Source organism: Schistocerca cancellata, chromosome 11 (assembly GCF_023864275.1).
Source record: "Schistocerca cancellata isolate TAMUIC-IGC-003103 chromosome 11, iqSchCanc2.1, whole genome shotgun sequence".
Classification (NCBI taxonomy): Eukaryota; Metazoa; Arthropoda; class Insecta; order Orthoptera; family Acrididae; genus Schistocerca; species Schistocerca cancellata.
Genome location: NC_064636.1, coordinates 16,421,959 through 16,447,705, shown reverse-complemented (window position 1 = coordinate 16,447,705; position 25,747 = coordinate 16,421,959). Strand labels below are relative to the sequence as shown.

General features: G+C 42.6%; 1 protein-coding gene across 11 annotated transcripts in view; it reads right to left on the bottom strand.

Moving 5' to 3' along the window:
- Nucleotides 1-3,765: 3,765 nt before the first annotated feature.
- LOC126108463 (myoneurin-like) overlaps nt 3,766-25,747 on the bottom strand; it is a 131,775-nt gene continuing 109,793 nt past the window's right edge. For all 11 annotated transcript variants that reach the window (XM_049913698.1, XM_049913700.1, XM_049913695.1 and 8 more), the window contains one exon: nt 3,766-10,538. In XM_049913698.1, coding sequence (XP_049769655.1) covers nt 9,710-10,538 — 829 coding nt within the window. In that variant the 3' untranslated portion in view covers nt 3,766-9,709. The remainder of the gene's footprint in view (nt 10,539-25,747) is intronic.

Genomic DNA, 25,747 nt, shown 5'->3' with positions numbered 1-25,747 from the left:
TGTCACAACTTCCAAACATTGCCAATACAGCAACTTCATGCTCGATTAAATGTGTCAACGGAGAAACCGGGTCGGAATACCGACAATATTACGGAAGATAGAGTGCTGCTCCCTCTAAAAGTGACACGTACTTTGTCATATTCCATTTACAAACTTAGTGGCTGCTACGCAGCCAGTGATGAATAATTGTGAAACTTCCTGGCAGATGAGTGTTGTGTACTGGATACTCTCTCAGTAGTGTATGGACTTAACTAAATACTGTTTGCTCTGTATTTTTTGTTGTGCTTTGCCATATTCCATTTCCTGTTTAAATGTGGATTTTTATTTCCGTATTTATTTTTTTTATTCTTGTCGACGGTACAGTACTAACTGTTACGCTGCGTTCCATTTTGTGATTAGAGACAAATATTTTTGAAAGTGAATTTTTGTATCAGACTGTTATTTTCAGTTGTGATTAAAGATATTGGTTAACTTTAGACTCAATGATAAAATCTGCTACAGTTGTAAAAATTATTTATTTCTAGAAAGAAAAGCGCTATCCAGTTTTAGGGCATATGTTCCATCTTCAGGAGCATATTAAAATGTGAGACCACAAGGATGCAAAACTGAGGTGCATATCCCCGGTACACTCCACGCAAGAGAACGTCCTCTTCAGTACTCGGCCTGCCAGAAGGGCTCTTGCAGAGGGGGGCAACGGTCCAGGGTCGGAGACGCACCGCACGCGGATCCACAAGTAGACAGATCGGCGGTCTTTCGAACACATTGCGTCACAGAAACAGATCAGACCTGTACGACACACCCGAAGCCCCCCTTTTTCTCTTCCTTCCAACTTTTCAGAAATAAATAATTTTTACACCTGTAATGGATTTTATCACTGACAATGAAGAACAGTTGCGAACGAACCGTGAATAGCGACTTTGGAATTTCTCGAGTGAAGTCATTTCCCTGTGTAGGCTTTTGCTCTATTTTGAGACGAAACACTGCATTACGTAGCAATTAGCCGATTTTAACTCCTCGGGCATTATCGAACAGTATGACAGAACAGCACGATATAGTCCTTATCACATTGGTGTGCACAGAATAGCATGTGATAAATCCCTAATAGAGAGTTTTACACACCCAGATTTTCTACTGGCACGCTATCCCATTTATGAACTGTGTATGTAAAAATGGGAAAAGTGCAGCCGTGCTGTTCAAGATTCTGAGGAAAGGAGGGGATAGGTGGGTAATATACAACATGTACAAGAGCCGAAAGGGAACAATAAGAGTGGAAGACCGAGAACGACGTGCTCGGATTAAAAAGGCTGTAAGACGGGGATGTAGTCTCTTAGCCCTAGTGTTCGATCTATACAGCGAAGAATCAATGATGGAAATAAAAGAAAGGTTCGAGAGTGGAATTAAAATTTGAGGTGAAAGGGTATCGGTGACAAGATTTGCTGATGTCATTGCTATCCTGAGTGAAAGTGAAGAAGAATGATGCAATCTGCTCAATGGAATGAACAGTCTAGTAAGTACAGAAAATGATTTTGAGAGTAAATCGAAGAAAGATGAAAGTAATGAGAAGTAGCAGAAATGAGGACAGGGAGAAACTTGACATCAGGACTGATGGTCACGACATAGATGAAGTCGAGAAATTCTGGTACCTAGGCAGTAAAATAACCAATGACGGACGGAGCAAGGAGGACATCAAAATCAGACTAGCGATGGCAAAAAGGGCACTCCTTGACAGTAGAAGTCTACTAATATCAAATATCGGCCTTGATATGAGGAAGAAATTTCTGAGAATGTACATCTGGAGCACAGCATTGTATGGCAGTGAAACACAGATGGTGGGCAAACTGGAGCAAAATAGAATTGAAGCATTTGAGATGTAGAGTTACAGCAGAATGTTGAAAACTGGGTGGACTGATAAGGTAAGGAATGAGGAGATTCTGGGCAGAATCGGAGAGGAAATGAACGTGTGGAAAGCACTGATAAGGAGAAGGGACAGAATGGTAGGACATCCGTTAAGACATCAGGGAATGTCTTCCGTGGTACTACAGGGAGCTGTAGAGGGTAAAACATGTAGAGGAACACAGAGACTGGAATACATCCTGCAAATAGTTGAGGACGTAGGTTGCAAGCCCTACTCAGAGATGACAGAACAGGAATTCATTGCGTGTCACTTCAAACCAGTCAGAAAACTGATGACTCAAAAAATAAATAAGTTGATAGATAATGCACAAACGGACAAGATTAATTCCTACAGTAGGAAATAAAGTGTTTATTTTGAAAATAAAACAGCAGCCTACACAGAAAAATGATTTCCATCACGAAGTTTACTGCAGCTATGGATCCACATATACAAAAGGCTAACTTTCATATGGAGCAAGTTAGTTTTCGTGTCAGGCCGTCGTGTACGTCTGTCGAATCCCAGCACGGGTCCCAACTGGCTGCCAAGTATTATGCGACATGCAAGGTATTGTTGCCTCTCGGAAATGCTCACATGAAGCAATTTTGTTTGTAGGTGCTCAGCAAGTTTACACTTTCTGTCCCAAAGTGTTTGAGAATAATTTTCTAAAGAGATTTATGGCTTTTTACCATTAAATCCTTAAAAATCTTGAAATAACATCCCTTTCTTATCTACGCATCACTGCAGAAGCTTCACCCAGCATTCACAGGCTTCCCAGAATGTACCGCCGGGATCCTTCGCGAGGTAGTGTACCGAATCCTCTTTTTACACCTGCAATGACCCGTGACGGTGCCCCTGCTAAATCCAGTTCTTCGGTACGTGTTTCCTTAGGCATTTGACTCTGTTCCGCAAGCAGGTGAGGACACAAGTGTAAAAATGGTCATTAACTGTTTGTCATCCACGCATTTACTTCACTGCGAGTCACAACTTTGCAATAAAAAAAAAAAATAATGACCTATGTCTCAACTTCAGATTTGATGGTGCGGACCTTCTTTGTATGAGGTGATTTTATCTTGTGCCACTCACTCACTGCTCTGTCATTTCGATTTGGGATCGTACTCGAAAATCTGTCTCTCGTCACCAGCCAAAAGGAGGGTTTCCTTTGCAGCATTCCGACAAGTCTCGACAATTTGGCACAGAGAATTCCTTCGGTGTAGATACTTGGGACCATCTATGTACTCACCTTTCTCATCCCTAATTAGTCTCCCAAAATGTGATAGATATTTTATTTCAGCATGTTGCAAACCTCAGTTATAATTCTTACATTTAAGTGTCTCACACTGTTTAAACTTTTTCACACTTTCTCCTCATTTTTGTGAATTTGGGACACCGACCGAGGCCCTAAATGCTTTTTGTCATCAACATTTTCTCGGCTCTCCTGGAACATCTATCTTGTGTCCACTGTAAATTCTCAACTGGGGCACAACTGCCTCCTCAGAGCTTTTTATTTATGTTTTTCCACTGCTCGATTAACAGCTGCCTCTCGAATCTCGACGCCGTCACCAAAATGCCCTATAAGTGATACGTGATCCTCACATTGTCTCTGCCCGTCTGTGTCCACACAATCACAGTGACCGCCACAGATGTTTCACTGTCACCTCTGCGTTAGGTAATTTTAGTTGAGGAGTTCACAGGATGCTGTTCAGTTATGTTGCCTGTGTGTCTGTTTAGGATCACCCACTAACACGGGCTCACACAGGTGACAAGAAGTGAACGAAAATGATCGAGGAGCAGCACTTTTAAGGACAGAGGGGAAACTGCCACACGAAAAAAAAAAAAAACTCCGCTGCAGTCTCGACAGGACGTAAGGGCAGTAATGCGTTTTCTAGTTCGATGCGAGAGGTTGTGCGACGGTAAGGTTACGGTTAATTATTGGGAGTGGTGCGAGCTCGGTACCGATGTCACATCTTAGGTTCGTCATAAAGAGTATCGGTCCAAATCGATGAGAGATACTGCTCGCACCGGGCACCGACTACGTCTCCTGGGCCAGCTGCAGCATCTGCGTGGCTGTAACGAACGTGCCACAGTCGTCATTCGAGTGGCCGATAGGTCGTAAACAGTGTGGAGGCTGTGTGCGTTTTCTTTATTTTTAGAGTGCAAATTTGCTTTCCTGCTGTTGCCGGTTGTCCGGCTGTGTTCTTTCATCCAGTAGTTCCAGTCAACTTTGCCGAGTTCGGGGGTTCGCCAGTATTTGCACTGTTTGTGTTTCTTTAGCTTGCCGTAGGTGGCTAAGCGTCCCTAGTAAGTAGCTCCTTTGGGCGCTTGCATTTCCACCTACAGCAGCGACTGAGGTTTCCCCGCTTTCGGACGGATGCGTCGTTCGAGTGTCTCTAAGTTCCAATAGTCACGTTCTGTACGAACTGCAGGCGTGTTGGAGCCGTGTCTTTCCAGACTGGAGCTGCAGACGTCATCAGCGGTCTAATTAGTGTAACGTACACGGACTCCGGCACCCTCTTATTCGGAGTGCTTTGCCTGTTAAGTATCAGGTAAAGTTGTCGGAGCATCGCACGTGCTCTGTCGGCAATATATTTCTGGTGCAGCCGGACACCTAGGTAACTGACTTTCTCACAGAAATCTATTTGGTATGTGTGTAATGTCATATGTCTGCAGTGTCGGTGTTTCTGTAGTTGCTTCAGTCTACAGGTTAAGAGAACCACTTCACAATTGTTGACTTTTACCTCGATACACCACCGTTCCGACCGAGGCTCGGCAGTTCCGAATTCTACCTGTAGTCGTGAGTTCGTGTCAGACGGCTTCCGACTGCGCACTACGGTGGTGGTGTCACCCGCACAGATGGCAACCGTCTCGTTTTGTGTTATCCGAGACCACTCTTCACAGTTCGCTCTGGAAATGTCACTTCAACCATTCTGGTTCACTGGAAAACTTTATTCTCGAAACTTCTAGAAAAAACCTGTAAAATCAAATGAATCCTAATATGGGAACAAACCGACCACCGATTATTCTGTAACACTGCACTCCGTAATCTGAACTTCGTCCGAGTGCTCACTCGTGTTGTAACGTAACAGATTGAGACAGGTATTGTAGTGTACGATACATCAGTTGAGTACGCATCACGATCTCATTTACTTCCAGTACACGTATAGTTGTATTTCTACATTTTCAATTTTTCACTAATTATTATTATTGATATTTATAGCCGCACACAGAAATTCTTTAGTTGAATCTATAACCAACCAAATTTTGTAAAAGGACATGTATAATTGCTTATTATGTAAACAGCTATCGCATTATCTTCAGTACAAAGTGAAACAAAGTAATTTATATAAAATAATGTGAACCATCATAAGAAATCATTATACTTGGAGAGAAGTGAAATTATAATTTATGTTTAAAATTAACTTTTGTAAAATTAATTGTTTACACTTACAATTTGAAGGCATGGAAATTTATTAAACTCTAGTACATAAATTACAATTATATTTTGTCATAAATTGCAATTATATTTTGTCATGCAGCATTTAGATGACTTTATAACTACTACTTGTAACTGTGAATCATTAAAATGTTATTGTTAATACAGGGTTTATACACGGACAGGAAAAAAAAAATCACGGATTTTTCCCGCATATCCCAGATATAGATACACTTTTTTTGGGCTTTAGTACACTATACCCCCGGTGAAAGTACCTTTTTCTGAAGTAAGTGACAATGTACTTTCCATTGGAACTGTAAAACTTGTCAATCCTTTGAATGGTGAAGGTTTTACACACTTTGAGAAATAAAAAGCAGCAAAAATATCCCATTTTGGAAAAATCTTTAATGTGTGACAATACTTAATTTTTTGCTGTTTTTTTCCGAGTGTGTAGTTAGGCAGGATCCTTGGAGTCCAGCTTGAACTGCAGCAGCTGAATTTTTCTGACAAGCACAATTATAAATTTCACTACTGTGCACCAAAAATTGTGTGTGTTACCTGGCTGAATATAAGTTCTTTGGGGCACTTTGACTTTTCCATGATGATGATGATGATGAACTCCCATACTCCGTGACGGAGCGTAGGGGAACGATGCAGGAGACCCGCACTGCCGTACTAGACGAGGTCCTAGTGGAGGTGGTTTGCCATTGCCTTCTTCCGACTGTAACGGGGATGATTGATGATGATGATGATGATGACGACACAACAACACCCAGTCATCTCGAGGCAGGTGAAAATCCCTGACCCCGCCAGGAATCGAACCCAGGACTCCGTGCTCGGGAAGCGAGAACACTACCGCGAGACCACGGTAGCGACTTTTCCACAGAAAAGCCAATTACGGGTGAAACTGCCCGAGAACTCACTTTGCGCTGTTTTTTTGTAGGATAATTATACTTTTTGCTACCAGTATTGCATAATTTGTAACCTATGGAAGAACTAAAATAAAAATGGAAAACTAATCTTGAAACTTGGTCTTTCTTAGCACGTGTCACCCTTTAAGATATATCAAACACAAATGCGCCAGCAATCTTTTAAATAACGGCACAAATAGCTGGTCTTCCGGGCTCGAAATTTCTAAGTGGCCGGTCTTCGAAGTGTTACGTTTTGAATGAGAATCAAACACTCCACGATTTAAGAAATTCATCCCACATTCTCACGTGTAACGTAATTCATCTTGTGTAAACAGAAATTTGCTTTCAAAGTAACACTCCTCAAAAAACGATTTGCAACATCTTAAAGTGACCTGTTCAGAATGTAAGCAGTCGTGACGTCACGCTCATCGTAAGCAGTCTGTTGTTACCAAGTACTGCACAGTCTTTGACACATTTTGCTGTCGGCAGACACTTGTGCACGCACTGTGTTTTGCTGTTGTGAATGGTGCATTTTCTTTGCATTTGAAGTTTTCCTTTGGAGTTATTCTCTCATTTATGTAACATGACCTACCAGTCAACATTACGAAAATTTGACTGGGAACTAAAACAATGAAAAATTCCCAGGTATTTCCTGGATGACAAAATCACTGGGTTTTTCCCAGATTTACCAGTTGTCCTGGGGCGTATACACCCTGTAATAATGCACGTCTGCCTGTCAAACCGGTACGCTGTGTCCACCGACCAGATGAACTGAAATAAAATGACAGCACAACACTGCCAGTCTCGAGATCTCGTCTGGGGTCGTTCGACTGCCCGGTGCAAGTTGTTCTATTTTACGCCGTGACGGAAAATTTTGCATCTCTGTGCCGAATACGAGAAGAAATGATTGAGACGCCAGAAACACCCAGTTTCCGAGCAAAGAAAAATCTCTGACCCAGCAGGGAATCGAACCCTGGACCCCACGGTTTAGAAGTGGCACCTCTACCGCTACAGTACGAGCTGCAGACTGACGGCCAATAAAGTACACTGCAGACCAGCAGTTCAGTTCGTTTCATTACGGGACAGACACAGTGTATCAGTCAGTCTGTGTAGAAGTGAATTTTAAAATGCCATTTGAGTCTTGCGGGTGCAAACTTAGATGCTCCAAACAGAAAGAACTTAGGACTTTTCTTTTTAACAGTGAGCAGATGAGATCATCAACATTATTACACACCTGAACATACAAAGCTAAGTGGTTTTGATCACAGTGTGACATCTCTAGTTCTAAAAAAATTTAAACTTGCAAATAAGATTTGTATTTCACACGAATTACGATTCATTAATTTGTAATTGGATAGATTAAAAAATCTACTCACCGAGTGGTGACAAGAAGTACACACATTTAAAAGCATTTCAGTTTGCAAGCTTTCAGAGCCAGTCGCTCCTTGTTCTGGTCGAGGAGGAAGAGGAGTGAAGGAAAAGGACTGGTGAGGGTTTAGGAAAAGCGGCAGAAGTCAGAAAAGTTGGCCAGAACCCCGTTTCAGGGGAGACTTGGCAAACAGGATGAGAAGGAAAGACTCTTTCTTCACCTTAAGGGGGGTAGGACGTCAAACGGGCCGACTTGGAGCAGGAGAGGCACCACAGGACATTTTATTTTCTACTGTCTATACTTTTACAAATAAATTCATAAAACTTTGTCAGCACGACTAGGAAGGATTCGGGATTCACACTCATAGCAGTGGAAGTTCAAAAACATAACAAAATACATTTTTTACATGTGGCATTTCATCATTTTTTCGCTTACTATTGGCTGCATTTGTTGCTATAGGTACATTTTTCTTCACAAGTAACAGAGATGCTTTGATGAATTTTGCACAGCATACAAACCATACTTACAGGTGAATGAAACTCTAGAATTTTCCAAATCTATTAAAAACTGAGGTAAAAATTGAGGTAATTAACTACCAAATTTGTGTTTTTTTCTAAACATAAAGTTTAAAACGTAACAGCTCATTCATTTTTTCATAAATTAAATAGATTCTAGGGTTTCGGACACCTGTAAGTAGGGTTTGTATGCCGTGCAAAAATCATCGAACAGCACAGCATACAAAGAAGAAAAGTGTACCTATTGCAACAAATGCAGCCATTAGTAAGTGAAAAAACTGATGAAATTTCACATGTAAAAAAAATTATTTTTTTATGTTTTTGAACTTCTGCTGCTACGAATGTGAATCCTGAATCCTTCCTGGTCATGCTGGCAAAGTTTTAGGAATTTACTTGTAAAAGTACAGATAGTGGACATTAAAATGTCCTGTGGGGCCTCTCCTGCTCCAAGTCGGCCCGTTTGACGTCCTACCCCCCATAAACCCTTCTGCCAGAAGAAGGAGCTACTGGCTCCAAAAGCTCGCAAACTGTAATACTTTTTAAACGTGCGTTTCCTTCCACCGCCAACGGCCTCGCTGCAGTAGTAATACCGCTTCCAGACAGATCGCCGGGCCGGGCTACCTCTCGGACGGGCGACCGTGCGGTCTGCGGAAGGCTGACGGCGAGCGGAGTTACACTCGGCCCTCGTGAGGCAAACTGAGGAGCTACTCGACTGAGAAATAGCGACACCGATCTCGTAAATTGACGTACGGCTGGGGAGAGTGGTGTGCCGACCACGTGCCCTTCCGTACCTGCATCCAAATACACCTGCAGGCCGAGGACGACACGGCAACCCGTCGGTACTGTCGGGCCTTCGTGGCCCGTTCGGGCGGACTTCAGTTTAGTTTTAGTTTCCCGCCACTCCTCGATGAGTATTTCATCTATCCAATTACACTGTATTTTCAAAAATTGATTATTTCCATCGACGTATTAGCCCGTGTGGCCACCGTTCCTCCTTTATGTAACCCTCTCGTCTGTCTGTGTTGTCTGTTTTCTACATTACGTGCTAGTCCACTCGTTTATTTGTCTGTACCACCTATATTAACTGACAGGCTGCTCCTACATCTTTTCTAGTACTGGCAGTCCCCAACAATCAGTCTTTCCTTCTCATCCCATCTGTTCAGAGTCCGTCGGTCCGAGCAACTTTTCCAAACACTGCCCCTTTTCCTAAACCTCACAGGTCCCTTTCCTTCACCCCTCTCGGTTCCCCTTCAACCCCTCTGCAGAAGGAGTCACTCGCGCTTAAAGCTCGCAAACTGTAATACTTTTTATATGGCGTGTTCGCCTGCTGCCGCTCGGCGAGATTATTTTATATAACCGATCGCACGATATTTTCAAAAATTGATTATTTTTGTCGAAGTAATTCATTAGTTCGGTACAATTTGACTCTACTACAGAATTATTGTTACAACAACGGCTATACGAAAGGGAACGTTACAGTGCGAACGCGCACGGCAAGTTTACGAGTGCGCATTTTTGCACCGTCGGCAGAACGCCAGACTCCCCCGACGGTCGCCTTCCCGACGGTGCGGAGATACTAGAGAGGCGGTCTCAACACTGCCGTAGCGAGTGGAGACGCCCGTGGTGCCGGAGGCCGCTCTCGCTGGCAAACTTCTTGCCGCAGACGTCGCAACAGTAGATCCGCTCGCCGACGCACGCGCGGTAGTGCATTTTGCAGTCTCTGCTCCGCGAGAACGTCCTGCCGCAGGAGTCGCACTGGTAGGGACGGCTGCCCTCGTGGGCGAGCGAGTGGTGTGCCAGGTGGGTGTTGTTGACGAACCGCCTGTAGCACACGCCGCACTCGTAGGGCCACAGCAGCATGTGCTGGAGCGAGTGGCGCTTCAGGCTGTTGCGGCGTGCGAACTTCCTGGTGCAGTGGTCGCAGCCGTAGATCTGCTTCCCCTGGTGTTTCCAGCAGTGCACCCTGAGTTCGTGGAAGCTGCGACAGGGCGCGTGGCATGTCTCGCAGGTCCACCGGTGCCGCCGCGTGGGCGTAGGGGGCGTACTCGGGACCTCCTCGTCGGTGCACGTGTACGTCTCGCGTCCGGCAGGCGGAACCGCGTCTCTCTCCGACCGGGACGGTACCTCGCGACCACTGTCGACCGGATGGCGCCCGCGACAGGTGTCGGACGCCTCCCCGCGCCTCCGGTCACTTACCGCGGCACTCGGTGCGGGACGGGTCTCCTCGGGGGTATCGACTCGACCCCGCTTCTGTGCGAACACTACCTTTACCAACAGTACGCGCGTGTTCCTTTTGTTCCTCTCGCGTACCTGCTGGCCGCCACCGATCCCTCGTGTGCCCGCAGTCCCGTCAATTCTGGTCCGTACCGAGGTACATTTGTCGATAGGAGGAGGCCTATCCTGGTCTTGCACGATTAACCTGAAAAATTACGGAGAAAGTCCATTAGAAAATCTGGTAACATGTGCATATTTCATATTTCTGCTTGTAACGTAACTTGCAATGTGAAGTAGTAGTGGTAGTAGTAGTAATGCAACAGGATATGCAAAGCTAATATACAATCTGATACATATACAGTATTTCATATTTATAATTTAATTCCTCAGCCTTTGCATTGTCTTTCAATTTTACATAGATAGTTTGTAGCCTTAGAGAAAGCATTTTACATTGTTGACTGGAATACTCTCTTTCAAATTCTGAAGGTGGCAGGGGTAAAATACAGGGAGCGAAAGGCTATTTACAATTTGTGCAGAAACCAGATGGCAGTTATAAGAGCGAGGGACATGAAAAGGAAGCAGTGGTTGGGAAAGGAGTGAGACAGGGTTGTAGCCTTTACCCGATGTTATTCAATCTGTATATTGAGCAAGCAGTAAAGGAAACAAAAGAAAAGTTCGCAGTAGGTACTAAAAACCATGGAGAAGTAGTAAAAACTGTGAGGTTTGCTGATGACATTCTAATTCTGTCAGAGACAGCAAAGGACTTGGAAGAGCAGTTGAACGGAATGGACAGTGTCTTGAAAGGAGGATATAAGATGAACATCAACAAAAGCAAAACGAGGATAATGGAATGTAGTTCAATTAATTCGGGTGATGCTGAAGGAATTAGATTAGGAAATGAGACACTTAAAGTAGTATAGGAATTTTTGCTATTTGGGGAGCAAAATAACTGATGATGGTCGAAGTAGAGGGGATGTAAAATGTAGACTGGCAATGGCAAGGAAAGCATTTCTGAAGAAGAGAAATTTGTTAACATCGAGTATAGATTTAAGTGTCAGGAAGTCGTTTCTGAAAGTATTTGTATGGAGTGTAGCCATCTATGGAAGTGAAACATGGATGATAAATAGTTTGGACAGGAAGAGAATAGAAGCTTTCAAAATGTGGAGCTACAGAAGAATGCTGCAGATTAGGTGGGTAGATCATGTAACTAATGAGGAAGTATTGAATAGGATTGGGGAGAAGAGGAGTTTGTGGCACAACTTGACTAGAAGAAGGGATCGGTTGGTAGGACATGTTCTGAGGCATCAAGGGATCACCAATTTAGTATTGGAGGGCAGCGTGGAGGGTAAAAATCGTAGAGGGAGACCGAGAGATGAATACATTAAGCAGCAGATTCAGAAGGATGTAGGCTGCAGTAGGTACTGGGAGATGAAGAAGCTTGCACAGGATAGAGTAGCATGGAGAGCTGCATCAAACCAGTCTCAGGGCTGAAGACCACAACAACAACAACAATCTCGAATGCAATAATCGACTAAAATAATAACGTCTAGTAAAAATACGGATGCGTGGGGCAGTCCATTGTTTACTTTAACTAAATTTCTAACTAAATTTCAAATTTAGCATAAACTCGAGCTCTAGTATTAAATACAAAATTACTTTCACGTTCCAATCAATGTTAAATAACCAAAATGATGTGGGTAACTGTACAAGCTGGACAGTAATGAAATAAGTTATAATGGGTTGGGTTGGGTTGTTTGGGGAAGGAGACGAGACAGTGAGGTCATCGGTCTCACGGGGTCAGGAAAGGACGGGGAAGGAAGTCGGCCGTGGCCTTTCAAAGGAACCATCCGGGCATTTGCCTGGAGTGATTTAGGGAAATCACGGAAAACCTAAATCGAGATGGCCGGACGCGGGATTGAACTGTTGTCGTCCCGAATGCGAGTTCAGTGCGCTAACCACTGTACCACCTCGCTCGGTAAAGTTATAATATTCCAGAAAATGTTAAGTGATGCAACAAATTTAAAATTCATAAAAAAAGAACTGAATATAGCAAATAATACAAAACTGATGTAAAATTACAGAAGCAGTGGTACGCAATCTAAACAACAACACACCATAATAAGCTGATAGTTAGATTTCTTATAAACAGGCAGGTGGGTGAGACTGCCAGTGAGTGAGTGTTGCAGTCAATACAGGAGTCAGACTTTGTATATTAGTGGGTAATGTATCTACAGCAGTGTCTGACATTTACAACTTTGGTTTGTGTCTCCAAACAATAAAATAAAAGTTGGGAAGGACGTGTGTCCGGATGAAACAAATTAAGTACCCGAGACCTGTCGAGCCAGCATTAAGTAAGTACACAATACAGTTACGAGAAGTCTTTCACGATTAATCTGACACCGTCCACTTCACTGCCGGCAGGTGGCGATGTGTTTTGTGTCGTCTGGCCAGGTAAATTGCCCTCCGAATTAATTTTTCACGAAAGGATCAATTTTTAGTGATTTTCTGACAAAGCAGGATATGCTAGAAGCTGTCATCTAAAAACAGTTTGGTGCGGTTACAAAAACTATTACTTTTCGACAGGACCATCCCGAGGCATCTACGGAATTGTCAGTTTGGCAACGAGGGAGCAGTCCACGGGACAAATGCAGCATCCTTGACCGAGTCAGATTAACAGGAGAGGCAGAGAAGATCCAAGAAAGAGCAGTGTATTTAGTGAGAAGCTTGCCACGAGAACATTACGGAAATTAAAGTTGCAGTAGTCATGCAAAAATGAAGGAACTTGCACAGAATAGATTAACTCAGAGAGCTGCATCAAAATAGTCTTCGGATTAATGACCGGTGACAGCAACAGAGAAAAATATCTGGAAAGAAGTGCTGCTAATTTCAGTTTTCAAAGAGTATTCCAATAAAGACACACACAATTACAGTCGTATGTCGCAGACGTCAGTCTGGAGTAGAATGTGATTTATTGTCACCCATTACAAAATCTACATCTACATCTACATTCATACTCCGCAAGCCACCTGACAGTGTGTGGCGGAGGGTACCTTGCGTACCTCTATCGGTTTCTCCCTTCCATTCCAGTCTCGTATCGTTCGTGGAAAGAAAGATTGTCGATATGCCTCTGTGTGGACTCTAATCTCTCTGATTTTATCCTCACGGTCTCTTCGCGAGATATACGTAGGAGGGAGCAATATACTCCTTGACTCCTCCGTGAAGGTATGTTCTCAAAACTTCCACAAAAGCCCGTACCGAGCTACTGAGCGTCTTTCCTGCAGAGTCTTCCACTGGAGTTTATCTATCATCTCCGTAACGCTTTCGCGATTACTAAATGATCCTGTAACGAAGCGCGCTGCTCTCCGTTGGATCTTCTCTATCTCTTCTATTGACCCTATCTGGTACGGATCCCATACTGCTGAGCAGTATTCGAGCAGTGGGCGGGCAAGCGTACTTTAACCTACTTCCTTTGTTTTCGGATTGCATTTCCTTAGGATTCTTCCAATGAATCTCAGTCTGGCATCTGCTTTACCGCCGATCAACTATACATGACCATTCCATTTTAAATCACTCCTAATGCGTACTCCCAGATAATTTATGGAATTAACTGCTTCCAGTTCCTGACCTGCTATATTGTAGCTAAATGATAAGGGATCTTTCTTTCTATGTACTCACAGCACATTACACTTGTCTACATTGAGATTCAATTGCCATTCCCTGCACCATGCGTCAATTCGCTGCAGAGCCTCGTGCATTTCAGTACAATTTTCCATTGTTACAACCTCTCGATATACCACAGTATCATCTGCAAAAAGCCTCAGTGAACTTCCGATGTCATGCACAAGGTCATTTATGTATATTGTGAACAGCAACGCTCCTACAACACTCCGCTGCGGCACATCTGAAATCACTCTTACTTCGGAAGACTTCTCTCCATTGAGAATGACATGCTGCGTTCTGTTATCTAGGAACTCTTCAACCCAATCATACAATTGGTCTGATAGTCCATATGCTCTAACTCTGTTCATTAAACGACTGTGGGAAACTGTATCGAACGCCTTGCGGAAGTCGAGAACCACGGCATCTACCTGTGAACCCGTGTCTCTGGCCCTCTGAGTCTCGTGGATGAATAGCGCGAGCTGGGTTTCACACGATCGTCTTTTTCGAAACCCATGCTGATTCCTACAGAGTAGATTTCTGGTCTCCAGAAAAGTCATTATACTCGAACATAATACGTGTTCCGAAATTCTACAACTGATCGACATTAGAGATATAGGTCCATAGTTCTGCACATCTGTTCGACGTCCCTTCTTGAAAACATGGGTGGCCTGTGCCCTTTTCCAATCCTTTGTAACGCTACACTCTTCTAGAGACTTACGGTACACCGCTGCAAGAAGGGGGGCAAGTTCCTTCGCATACTCTGTGTAAAATCGAACTGGTATCCCATTAGGTTCAGTGGCCTTTCCTCTTCTGAGTGATTTTAATTGTTTCTCTATCCCTCTGTCGTCTATTTCGATATCTACCATTTTGTCATCTGTGCGACAATCTAGAAAAGGAACTACAGTGCAGTCTTCCTCTGTGAAACAACTTTGGAAAAAGACATTTAGTATTTCGGCCTTTAGTCTTTCATCCTCTGTTTCAGTACCATTTTGGTCACAGAGTGTCTGGACATTTTGTTTTGATCCACCTACCGCTTTGACATAAGACCAAAATTTCTTAGGATTTTCTGCCAAGTCAGTACGTAGAAGTTTACTTTCGAATTCATTGAACGCCTCTCGCATGGCCCTCCTCACATTACATTTCGCTTCGCGTAATTGTCGTTTGTCTGCAAGGTGCTGGCTATGTTTATCTTCACAGAATGAAAATTTCTATAAAAATCGACACAGTTTCCACAAACAGAGATCTTGCAAAACTCGGCTAGCTCCGTCTGCCCACATGATCCAGGATGCCGTGTGTTCGTGCCGTGTTGCTAGACACCTGGGAGACATTCGGTAGTGTTCCTGTTGTTCAGTGAACAAAATACAACCTTAGCGAGTACTGGACCAGATTTACGACCGAATTTGAAACCTCACAACAGACAGAACTCGATACAACGTTCTCAATGGAAAGATATGTTAAGTAATTTTTCGAGTACGCCAACAGTGTTGTAGAGGATACTACTATTTACAAATTATTACTGGCCTGTTGGAGGCTCCAGAAGGCTTTATGCAGAAGACACTGCTGCCTACAGGAAGACGGTAAAACTACAAGACAGTAGCAAAACACAGCAAGACTTGTGGACCATCGACGAGCCGTAGAGAGACTGTCAGTTCACCTCGACTGTAGATACACTGACAGGCGGGAGGGGGATTACAACACCAAAAGATAATTAATGTAGAGTAATGAAATTTTACGAATAAATTTGTCTAAGTAACACATTTAGGTGATTAACACTGCAAGATCACATGGTAATGTAAGCACGAGAAAAGCCACTGGAAATGTAAAATGCCGGTACATTAATAACCAGTGCAACTGTGAGAATGTTAAGTGTGAGAATGCAAACGTACACGCATTTTGTTGTACAGATGTCAGTTTGTGGGATTGAATTGCACGCCTGTTGCACTCGGTCGGTCAATACGGGGACAGTTAATGCTGTCTACAGATGACAGTGGAGTTGTCACCCGACGAAGTCTGATACGTGTTCAACCGGAGACAGATCTCGCGAAATGAGCAGGGCGACGGAAATGTCGAGACCCCACAGTGTGTACGATTACGACAGCAGTATTTTGTTTATTTATTTATTGTTCCGTGGGACCAAATTAAGGAGAAGTCTCCATAGTCATGGAACGAGTCAATATGTGAAATTATAACATGAAGTTTAAATAAAGAAAATCAACAATGTAACACTGGAATTTGCTTAATTTTTCAGCTCTTCCAGGAACTCGACAGAATAGAAGGAGTGAGCTGTGAGCAAACTCTTCAGTTTAGACTTAAAAGCGTTTGGGCTACTGCTAAGACTTTTTAGTTCTTGTGGTAGCTTATTGAAAATGGATGCAGCAGAATACTGCACTCCTTTCTGCACAAGAGTCAAGGAAGTGCATTCCACATGCAGATTTGATTTCTGCCTAGTAGTAACTGAGTGAAAGCTGCTAACTCTTGGGAATAAGCTAACAACAAACGACATTAAAGAAAATAAACTTACACCACACGTAGCTCGAACAGCCCGTTTTGGAGCCAAAAATACTCTTTTTGAATCAGAAGAATTACCCCAAAAAATAATACCGTACGACATAAGCGTACGAAAATATGCGAAGTAAACTACTTTTCGTGTTGAACTGTCAGTTATTTCAGATACTGTTCCAATGGTAAATACAGCAGCATTTAGTTTCTGAACAAGATCCTGAACATGGGCTTTCCACAACAGCTTACTATCTATCCGAACGCCTAGGAACTTGAACTGTTCCGTCTCGCTTATGATATGCCCATTCTGTGTGATCAAAACATCAGTTCTTGTTGAATTGTGAGTTATAAACTGTAAAAACTGAGTCTTACTGTGATTTAGCATCAAATTATTTTCCACAAGCCACGAACTTATTTCATGAACTAAATTATTTGTTACTGTTTCAATATTACACACAAGATCCTTCAGTACCAAGCTGGTGTAATCAGCAATCAGAAATATTTTTGAATCACCTGTAATACTAGAAGGCATATCATTTATGTAAATAAGAAACAGCAGTGGCCCCAGCACTGACCCTTGGGGAACGCCCCACTTAACAGTGCCCATTGGGACCGAACGTCACTACCACTCTCAATATTGCGGAGAATTACCTTCTGCTTTCTGTTCTTAAAATAAGAGGAGAAACAACTGTAAGCTACTCCCCTTACTCCATAATGGTCCAACTTCTGCAGTAATATTTTGTGGTCAACACAGTCAAAAGCATTCGAAAACACTCCCTGGAATACTGATCACAAATGGCAGAACGACAGGTTGAATACCCAGACTGATGTACAAATCTGCAGCCGGGGTGTTCCTCTTGTCATACGAAATTGCACCCCGGGCCGTAACTCCGGGTGCAGGTCCGGCTTGTCTAGTAGGCAGACAGGCCGGTTGCAGGCCTTCGACTGGCACTGAGGCAGATTCAGCTGTCATCAGAAAACACGACGGACCTCCAGTGAGCTCTCGCTCGACACCACTGAAGTCGCAAATGGTGGCAGTTAGCTGTCGACGGAATGCGAGCTATGACAGGGTGTCTGGCTCGGAGCTGATCTCGAAGTAACCTATTTGTACAGTTCATTGTGTCACTTGAAATATTACTGTATCTCGCTGCTACCTATCAGAACCCATCTACATCTACATACATACTCCGCAATCCACCATACGGTGCGTGGCGGAGGGTACCTCGTACCACAACTAGCATCTTCTCTCCCTGTTCCACTCCCAAACAGAACGAGGGAAAAATGAATGCGTATATGCCTCTGTACGAGCCCTAATCTCTCTCATCTTATCTCTGTGGTCCTTCTGCGAAATGTAAGTTGGCGGCAGTAAAATTGTACTGCAGTCAGCCTCAAATGCTGGTTCTCTAAATTTCCTCAGTAGCGATTCACGGAAAGAACGCCTGCTTTCCTCCAGAGACTCCCACCCGAGTTCAAAAGCATTTCCGTAAGACTCGCGTGATGATCAAACCTACCAGTAACAAATCTAGCACCCCGCCTCTGAATTGCTTCTATGTCCTCCCTCAATCCGACCTGATAGGGATCCCAAACGCTCGAGCAGTACTCGAGAATAGGTCGTAAGACGACTATCTGCCTTCCCCACAACTGCCATTACATGCTCGTCCCACTTCATTTCACTCTGCACTGTTACGCCCAAATACGCTATCCGGAAGTCGAGGAATATGGCATCCGTCTGATACCCTTCATCCATGGTTCACAACATCATGTGAAAAAAGGGCGAGTTGCATTTTGCAGGAGCGATGCTTTCTAAAGCAGTGCTGATGCATGGACAGCAACTTCTCTGTCTCAAGGAAATTCATTATATTCGAACTGAGAATATGTTCGAGAATCCTGCAACAAACCGATGTTAAGGATATCGGACTGTAATTTTTGAGGATCCGTCCTTCTACCCTTCTTGTATACAGGCGTCACCTGCGCTTTCTCCCAGTCGCTCGGGACTTTACGTCGGGCAAGAGATGCGCGATAAATGCAAGCTAAGTAAGAAGCCAATGCAGTAGAGTAGTCTCTGTAAAACCTAACTGGAACCCCATCAGGACCTGGCGATTTATTTATTTTCAACCCATTCAGCTGCTTCACAACCCCAGGGATGTCTATCACTGTGTCCTCCATACAGGAATCTGTACGAGACTGAAATGGCGGTATTTTTGTACGATCCTCCTGCATGAAAGATTTCTCAAATGCTAAACAAGCATTAAAGATAAACACCAGTCGTAATTGTCCAATGTGAATAACTAAATAACTGTTTCAAATGCACAAAACGTAAAGTGACCCGTTTCCAAATTACATACATAAATAACCACCGTCATAAATAAAACAACACTGTCATGATAAATGTAAATGTCTAATGTGTAATATAGCATTTGTGGAAGGTAAAATTGGCCAGACACAATATTCTATTTCAGCATACATATAATTCGAAAACGATGCTTTGCTGAAAACGTACGTGTAAAAGCCACCGTGTGCATTTTGAATGTGCCAAAAGCATTTAACATTGTTCTTATGTGAGAAACACAATATAAATGTGAAATTAATACTGTAACTAATCTAAAGAAATCGAGCACACAGTCAGGATGTACCAGTAAACATATAATTATAAAATCACTACAGCAAGTTAAATAGAACATACAAATAAAGCACGTTAATTGAATCTCCGGTATATGTTAGCACTAAAATTCGAGCACTAGTTGATTTGTTATAAACTAATTTAGAAATGTAATTGTTACCTGTAACATAATTGGTCGGATAGTGTTATATTAACTCGTAACTAAGTTGAAAATAGGTTCACCTTGTTCAGCACTGAGATTGTAAATTTTTAGCAATGTGTATTTCGTATTCTGTTTAACTTCTAATTGTGATTTTACATAGAACTGTAATTTTCAATGTATGTAATTGTTAACAAAAGTATAAATAGAAGTCGCGCAGGCGCCTTGAGCAAGTCGTTTTTTGGCTATGGTTGCGAGCAAATGTATTGTAGGCTGACTCGTTTGTTGATTGTTGTGAACTCTGTGTCGTTTGATGTCAACTTTGGGTACATCTGATGTAACTGGTACAGTTCACCGGGCTCGGACACAAGAGTCCTGGAAATATATCGGTATTAAAACTGCACTGTGCTTTGGAATTTATTTGGGAGTCTTCCGCAATCCTTTCCATACGCTGCACAGCGACGAGACACGAATCCGGGTATTTTACAAATCCCCGAGAACTAAATAACTCTCAATGGTGGTAGAATTGACGTGAAAACAGCAGTACATTGACTGCGCATTTCACTCAAAACATTTGCAACACAGAGGTGGATCGGCTGAACTGTGAAATCGCCAACGACGTGGGGGTACAGGGGCATAGAAGATCTAGGACATATCGACACAGTAATACAAACACTTAGCAGAAATCGTGAACATATAAACACATACTCGATCTCAGTGCATTAGATAAAGGCAGTATGCAACAATATTAAGTCACGGTTTTCGTGACAACGTAGTGAAACACAATCTATTTAGTTCACAATCTATTTATTTTTGTAATACTGTATGTAGTGCATTGGTAAAATTTTGCACAAACAGCCACTGCCCACTCGACTTCCCACTAATACGAGTACCGTGTAGCACCACAAAGAGCCTCGATAACGGCCTCAATTTGGCGGAGAAGAGAGTGCCTTCAAGGTATGCCGTAACCAACTAAAAATACTCATTGACCACTGGCTAAAAATACTCACTGACCACCAAATCCCACGCAGTTATCAAATTTTGAGGATGTTTATTGCTATGTTTCACCCATCGTTCCAAGTATTCCCACGCATTTTCTAAGACACTAGGATTAGGTGATGCAACGGGGCCGGCCGGACTGGCTGATCGGTTCTAGGTGCTTCAGTCTGGTGTAGCAATACGAGTCAAGATATATGTAACAGAACTCGAATAGCGTGTTTGCCTCTATTGGTTACTGTAAAGAGATCGATCTTTCAGTCCTGTCTGTATATTTATATATAATATTGCCTGAATAAAGGCTGGGCGAGTGTAAAGCTATTGTTAAAAACACACGCCACGCAATTTGTAATGATTTGGTCGGTCATAATAATAATAACATGTTATTGAATACAATTAAAATATAACGGAAACACCTGTTTAGTTTTACTGGAAATAATACGTAATAAATTAATGAGTAAGGTAGCCGATCTTATAAGAAGAGGTAAAATTGGGCATACTGAGGCGTTTTGCTTTATATCGACAAAGCCGATGATACGGCATAATTTTTTTTTTTTCCGTTTACTCTTGGAAATAATAAAGGAAAGAAGTGCTAATTGTGCGTAGTGAAAAAATATAGGGTCGAGTATTAAATAACTACGGTATATGATCAGAGTAACAAAAGGACATTTAGTTACACGAAATCACCGATAGCGAAGTGTGGTCATTAAATTGAGTACACCTACGGGGCAGTCAATACCGGGATAAATCTATACGCATCTCATGAGGGATGCGGTATTGACATGGCTTTATATATATATCGCGGAGAGCGGGCTCCAATTTATGAAAAGGAGAAAAACGTTAACTTGTACGCGAACTCTTAATAATTGCGGATCGGAGAGAAAAGTGCGTAATTGTCTTACGCCTAACAAACATTCATGGAGGGCGGTGGCTAACCTAGAAGAGTCAATTACAAAATACTGTATCATTATCATTGGCTGTTGGTGTCGAGCAGCCAAAACTGTTCGTCAAAGGGTTTTGTTGGAACTTGGGAGTTAGGGTTCACGCACTCGCATATACTCCACATCAGATTGTGAGTGAGTGGTGAATGCGAAATAAAACTGTGAACAAAGTTACGTTAAATAAAACAGAAGAAACAAGACAGTTTGGTCGTATCTGCTATTATTCCATAAACTGTAACATTTCTTCTCCTTGTACGAAGCCTTTATAGACGATCGTTATGACAATTTGCTTTGAAGGGATCTCGTTATGAGTTAAGTTTAGGGGACCTGGTCAACAGGGGATAGTTCGTAGATCCTAACCACTGCAGCTATTCTGGAATCAGGTGCTACCGTGACCGTTGTGTGTTGTCAGTGACTTAAAGTTACCATATCTCACGCTCTAAGATCGACGCGCCTTTCCACTTGGTGTAACGGTGCCTCACGGCAACAGCGACAACGCCGACGACGAAGGAAGATACGGAGATACGGTAGACTGGAACCGCGTGACTGCTACGGTTGCAGGTTCGAATCCTGTCTCAGGCATGGATGTGTGTGATGTCCTTAGGTTAGTTAGGTTTAAGTAGTTCTAAGTTTTAGGGGACTGACGACCTCAAATGTGCTCAGAGCCATTTTTGATGCAGTGGGCCAACGGAAACGTGATCGGTGGCCGAGTGTTTGTAATCTTCCCGTTTGAGTTTAGAGTAACACTGAATGAGTTGGCTCAGGCCATTCTAACAGCTCAACTGTTTCGGGTAACTGCCGATCAGCTGTGCGGTGGGCACCTATTTGTTTGTGGCATTAGGAAATGTTCAAAAGATTTCATTTACTCACTAAAATTAGTAACTGAAGAGGACAATCATAAGGTCGGTAAATCTCTTTCAATGTTTCCCACGGTTTTCCTTCGACACTTGCCCAAATGGGTAGAATTGAGAATAACTGCGCTCCGGTGAACTAGCTGTTCTGTCGTTAAACAGACTACTAGTCCAGTCGACCTCGCATAACAGGTAGTCCGTTAATTTGTGCTACCTCTACTAAAGTATCGTAATCGTTATTGCTGTTACTGCTTCCTGTGCAGCATTAAGAAATTTGCTAGTCTCTAAACAGTCCGAGTGGTAATGAAAGTTGTTTTCTTTTTTAAAAATGTTCCCACGAGGGTCATTGCATTACCTCAACTGTGTTGGGTAACTGACAATTATCTGTGCAGCTAGCACGTCTGTCTGTGCCATTACGAAAATGTTAAATAGAAAAGTGATTTATATAGCAGTTCCCACTTAACTTGCAGCAGCAATAAAAAAGAAACCCGACTGCGAGAAACGGCGTATAAACTCTGTGGTACAAAGAGTTATTTTTTGACTACATCTCTCGTGCACAGAAATTTTACGCCTAGAAGTTTATTTAAAGGGCCAGTTCCAACAAATTAGATCCCTTTTCAACACAATTGCCTATAAATAGTAAAACTTTTTTTCTCAATCAGAAGCCAGCATTAAATATTCCCGGAGGGCACTATACTGCACCTACCTACTGTGCGTGATTTCCAGTTGTTCTAGCATAAACATTGAATAACAAGGGATTAAGTTGCAGGTATTGGTGACAACGAAACTGAGCAGAAGAGAGTCTTCAAGTTTCACAATGTTTTGCCTTCAGCTTTGTGAAAATACGGTGACTGTGATGTTCAAAAATTACAAATCTATACAAATAAAAATGTAACTATTTATTTGTTCAAAATTGTGTACCTCTGAAAGTTCTTGCCTGAATACATTGAAATTTTGATGCAACTGTGTGTGTGTGTGTGTGTGTGTGTGTGTGTGTGTGTGTGTGTGTGTGTTTGTCTATATATATATAACTATGTTTGCCTACTATTAAATTTATAAAAAATTATAATCGCATATACAGGGTGTACATAAAGTCTGGGAACACTTCCAATTATTTATTGCACAAGAACTAAACATTGTACAAATGTCATACATATTGCATTTTGAAGAGAAACTCTGAAAGTCGTCCCCCCCCCCCAAACTTTCGATATGCGAACCACGAGTGAAACGTCAATACGGTAATCAAATTCTTGCCATACCTGTCCTTCGTTGACTATGGCAGTCGCTTCCCGTATTCCAGAATGAGAAATTCACTCTGCAGCGGAGTGTGTGCTCATATGAAACTTCCTGGTAGATTAAAACTGTGTGCCGGACCGAGACTCGAAGTCGGGACCTTTGCCTTTTGCGGGCAAGTACTCTACCACTGAGCTACCCAAGCACGACTCACGCCCCGTCCTCACAGCTTTACTTCTGCCAGTACCTCGTCTCCTACCATCCAAACTTTACAGAAGCTCTCCTGCGAACCTTGCAGTCCTGAAAGAAAGGATATTGCTGAGACATGGCTTAGCCACAGCCTGGGTGATATTTCCAGAGTGAGATTTTCACTCTGCAGCTTCCAGTATTCTCTCCCGGAGCTCTGCTACATCACGTGGTAGAGGTGGTACAAAAGTCACACGAACTGAGATCTGGTGTTTTTGTTGAACTCCAACACACAGAAAGCTCACTCTGCACCTGAACTCGCCACATTTGCAACTAGTGCTGACTATCGGGAAATTACCAAACTATGGTGTGGCGGTATACATGAAAAAGAAACTTTCAGGGTTTCTCTTCAAAATGACATATGTATGATATCTGTATAATGATTGGTTCTTCTGCAATAAATAATTTAAAGTGTCCCCAGACTTTATGTACATCCTGTATAAAAAAACAACAGGCATATTAACTCACATCCATTCTAATGGAATGTCGTGTTAAAACTTGACAGCATTTGGTCAAAATCTTTCAGAGATTTGCACTTAACGGACATTCACAGTTTCTCACATTGTTAGCAAAGAGGAAAGTTGTGTTTATCGCTTATTGGTTTATGATTAGAATACTACTACAGAATCTGAATTTGCAGTAACAATAAATGAGACTTGAGGTGAGAGAGGAGTGTGAAGAGGAGATGCGAAGAGGGGTGACAGAGAAAACAGGAAGGAGGGGATGGACAGAGAGAGGGAAGAGGGGAGGAGATTAGGATGTACTCCAAAAATGTGCGCTTCCTCTTTCCTTTCTTTTCAATTTAAGCAGACCTGAGACACAGCCACGTACAGCTAGTTTACGATAAAAAGGGGCGAGTTAAACTCCGGAGTCACTCCTTTCTAAGGGTCAGATAAATAGTAGTCACATTAAGAAAACTAATTTTTCTATAATGTTAAGTAAAATTTTAATTTTCAGTAACATGAAATCAGCCTTTTCATTTAGTTTGCAAAGAACATTTAAATTACACACACTAAACAAACACTTTTTCAATAAGTAATAAAAACCACTGCTACAACCTCTTTTTATGGTCGCATAGACGACACCCCAAAAACACCACACAACCACCTCCGGCCTGAACCCCACAAAAAACCTCACCGGGCATTGTCACTACGGATCCCTCACACCATTTGCAAAAAGAGGCGAAACGGCGACTCAGTGAACTGCATTCCTTTTCATAATATTATCATTACTCCATCCTGGATTTTCCATTATCTGAATTTTGTATTGTTCAGCTGCTGATGTAACTGGAATAGATCACTGTCTGAGATATAGAAACATTTGACTTAGCTTCATGCATCACAACAGTTATTTTTGTAAATCATTCATTATTTAAATAATGAAACATTACAGAGGTTTCATATTTTTTCAAGCTCGGCATGACACATTTAGAGAATTTACTCCCATTGTCGAGTACTAGTATTTACAAAAGTATTTTTTTGTGATATTTGTGCGCGCGTAAACCATCACAAGAACTACTTACGTAAATATCTGCATTCAACAAGGAGAATAAATTCTCAAAATGCATCTTGGCAAGTCTGAAAAAATATGTACCTGGTGCTGTGTTTCACAATTTAAACCAAAGAGGAGGTTAGTTGAAACCAAAAACATTTGGGCAGTGCTGAGAGAGAGCAAAGGTGTGAGCTAGCGTTACAAGTGGTCGACCACTGAAACACACAAAATAAGCCTTCGAGTTTATGCAAATGACAACAGTGACGAAGCTGTGCGTGTGCAGTAGAGACGGTATGAAAACAATTGTGATGAGTCGCGACACCCTTACTCGAGTGGACCCAGCAGCCACGACACCGAGTACAGCTCGGGAGCAGCACCAACTGTTCTCACTTTTACCAATTCAGATCTGCCGAACAGAGTGCTCCGGTGTCAACAAACTTACCGCACAACATTTGCGTACATTACTCGAAGACCCGCGCCGTACTGGCACCATTTGTGTCAGTTTTTTCCTCCGCAAACATCGGTGCGTGAAGCGTGAGTCGCAGGAAAATTAGAAATGTGTAAATGCAAAATCAGGTGCAAACTGACATTGTGAACAAAGGAACTTTGATAGAAGCGATAAAAAAATGTCACGGACGGTTAGAAAACATTAATTCTGGGGCATAAAAAGCAGGGTCACAGCGCAGTCCCTTTCTGTCGTTCCGCCACACGACCACGTCGACTCGTCTAACTGCACCG